At 41.5% G+C, this 1,807-nt stretch overlaps 1 protein-coding gene across 1 annotated transcript in view; it reads left to right on the top strand.

Moving 5' to 3' along the window:
* LOC107097996 (snRNA-activating protein complex subunit 3-like) overlaps nucleotides 1-933 on the top strand; it is a gene marked incomplete at its 3' end in the record, with an annotated part of 6,391 nt that extends 5,458 nt beyond the window's left edge. The window contains exons 4-6 of the mRNA XM_015395416.1: nucleotides 386-490; nucleotides 609-758; nucleotides 851-933. Coding sequence (XP_015250902.1) covers nucleotides 386-490; nucleotides 609-758; nucleotides 851-933 — 338 coding nt within the window. The remainder of the gene's footprint in view (nucleotides 1-385; nucleotides 491-608; nucleotides 759-850) is intronic.
* Nucleotides 934-1,807: the final 874 nt, after the last annotated feature.

Here is a 1,807-nt window from a genome sequence, read left to right as displayed (position 1 = left end):
GTTCTAAGTATGAGTGGTTTTAAGGATGTAAAACAGACATTTTGACAATGGAACAAGACAATTTACACTTAAAATTACAAAACAAAATTGCATTGCCTTATTTAAAGTGCATATTATCTAATTATCTTATTTTAAGAGTAAAAATACTCATTACGTTGGCAAGCTATCTCATGTACCTACTCAAATTAAGGATAGATGCACTTAATTTAAGGAATTTTTTTACTTATTTCTAGATTGTTTTTCCAGTGTGGCTCAGTGGGAGAACGAATAAAGGCTGGTTAAAAACATCAGCACTGCTTTTCTAAAACATCTACTGACATACAGCATTCTGGTGGTGAGAAGGCGACCGATGTGTCCATTAATTGTTTCCCTGAATGATTTCCAGGACCGTCAAACTATTGGAAGGGCACCAGAGTCAGAGGCTGACATGGTCCCCGAGGGGGAGCTCATCCTTTCCATTAACATCTACTTCCCTGTGAACTTTGATAAAGTGAGTTTTGATCTCCCCGTTTTAAAGTTGTCAAAGTGCCTCCAATCTTCACCGCGTTTTTTTCCTCCTGAGTGTTTTCATCTGTGGAGCTGACCTTTGATTTTAACCCCCCTGCCAGTTTAACTACATGCGACCTCATGTGACGCTGCTGATGAGAGGCTCCCAAACCCTGGCCGAGCTCCGAGACGCCATCTTCTGCGTCAGCGACCTGCAGGTGTGCGGCGAGTTTAGCAACACGCCAGACTTGGCTCCGGACTTCATCTGCAAGGTAAGCCTGCAGCCGCCACAGCACATTTCCCATCATGCACCTGCAGCCGAAGGGCCTGGTCGAGATCACGTTTTCAATATTTTTGCTTCCAGGACCTTTTCAGATCAGCCTTCTTTTTCTTCGAGGGAGTTTTCTACGACGACATGCGGCATCCTGACTGCCAGGACATCAGCAGGTCTGTTTCCAAACTTTCTGTTCAAACTTAAATGTTTGGAAAAAGATGTTTTAGATCTCAATCAACCACAAAAAATGTCAGCTGGAACTTCTGACACACAGTAAACAATAAATTGAGCTCCAAAAATGAACAAAACAAGCAACCACACATAAAAAAGACATAAAAATGCAACAGAAAAATGTTGCAAATAAAAAAAATGCTTCAGTAACAGAAGAAAATGATGCAAAGAGTAAAAACAGCAGCAACTCGCTCCACAAAACGGAAAAACTCTGTACCACTAGAGCAGAGGTCATGGATTAGCGGACCAGATCCGGACCCACTTGCTGGGTAATATGGACCCAACCTGATTTAAAACATTTATAAATTACCGCATGTTGTCAGACGGCGGTGTCTAATCCCACATCCTCCGTCTCCGCCCTGCTCTGATGCAGACCGCCTGTGCAAAGCAAAGCCTACAGCCTCCGCTGCTCCTCCCATCTTGCTCCGCTCCGACTTCCTTGGATACTCAAGGAGAGAATGGGAGATATTATTATTAAATTCAGGAGCAAAACATGTGGAAATGAACGCTGAATTTAATATGATAAATTTAAAAACTCCCCACCATCATCCAGCCAGCATATGTTCAGTTTCTGCCCAAATATTTTCTTTTTGTTGTGGATTTTTGTAACAGGGATAACTAGCATCATCCATGGTTTATATGAACTATGTTTGTTTTCTGCTTCCAAACTCAGCATCTCTTCATCCAGGCCTGAGATGAGAAGTTTCTTTTGAAGTGGTGAGATGCGCTCTTAGAAATTTTGACTGGATTTGATTAAACTTTTAAGCCTCTTAGTATAAAATAAATATTTTGATGGAAATGAGAAATCTGCTTCCT

Source organism: Cyprinodon variegatus, unplaced genomic scaffold (assembly GCF_000732505.1).
Source record: "Cyprinodon variegatus isolate N-32 unplaced genomic scaffold, C_variegatus-1.0 Scaffold740, whole genome shotgun sequence".
NCBI classification, from domain to species: domain Eukaryota; kingdom Metazoa; phylum Chordata; class Actinopteri; order Cyprinodontiformes; family Cyprinodontidae; genus Cyprinodon; species Cyprinodon variegatus.
This window is presented reverse-complemented; position numbering and strand designations above follow the sequence as displayed.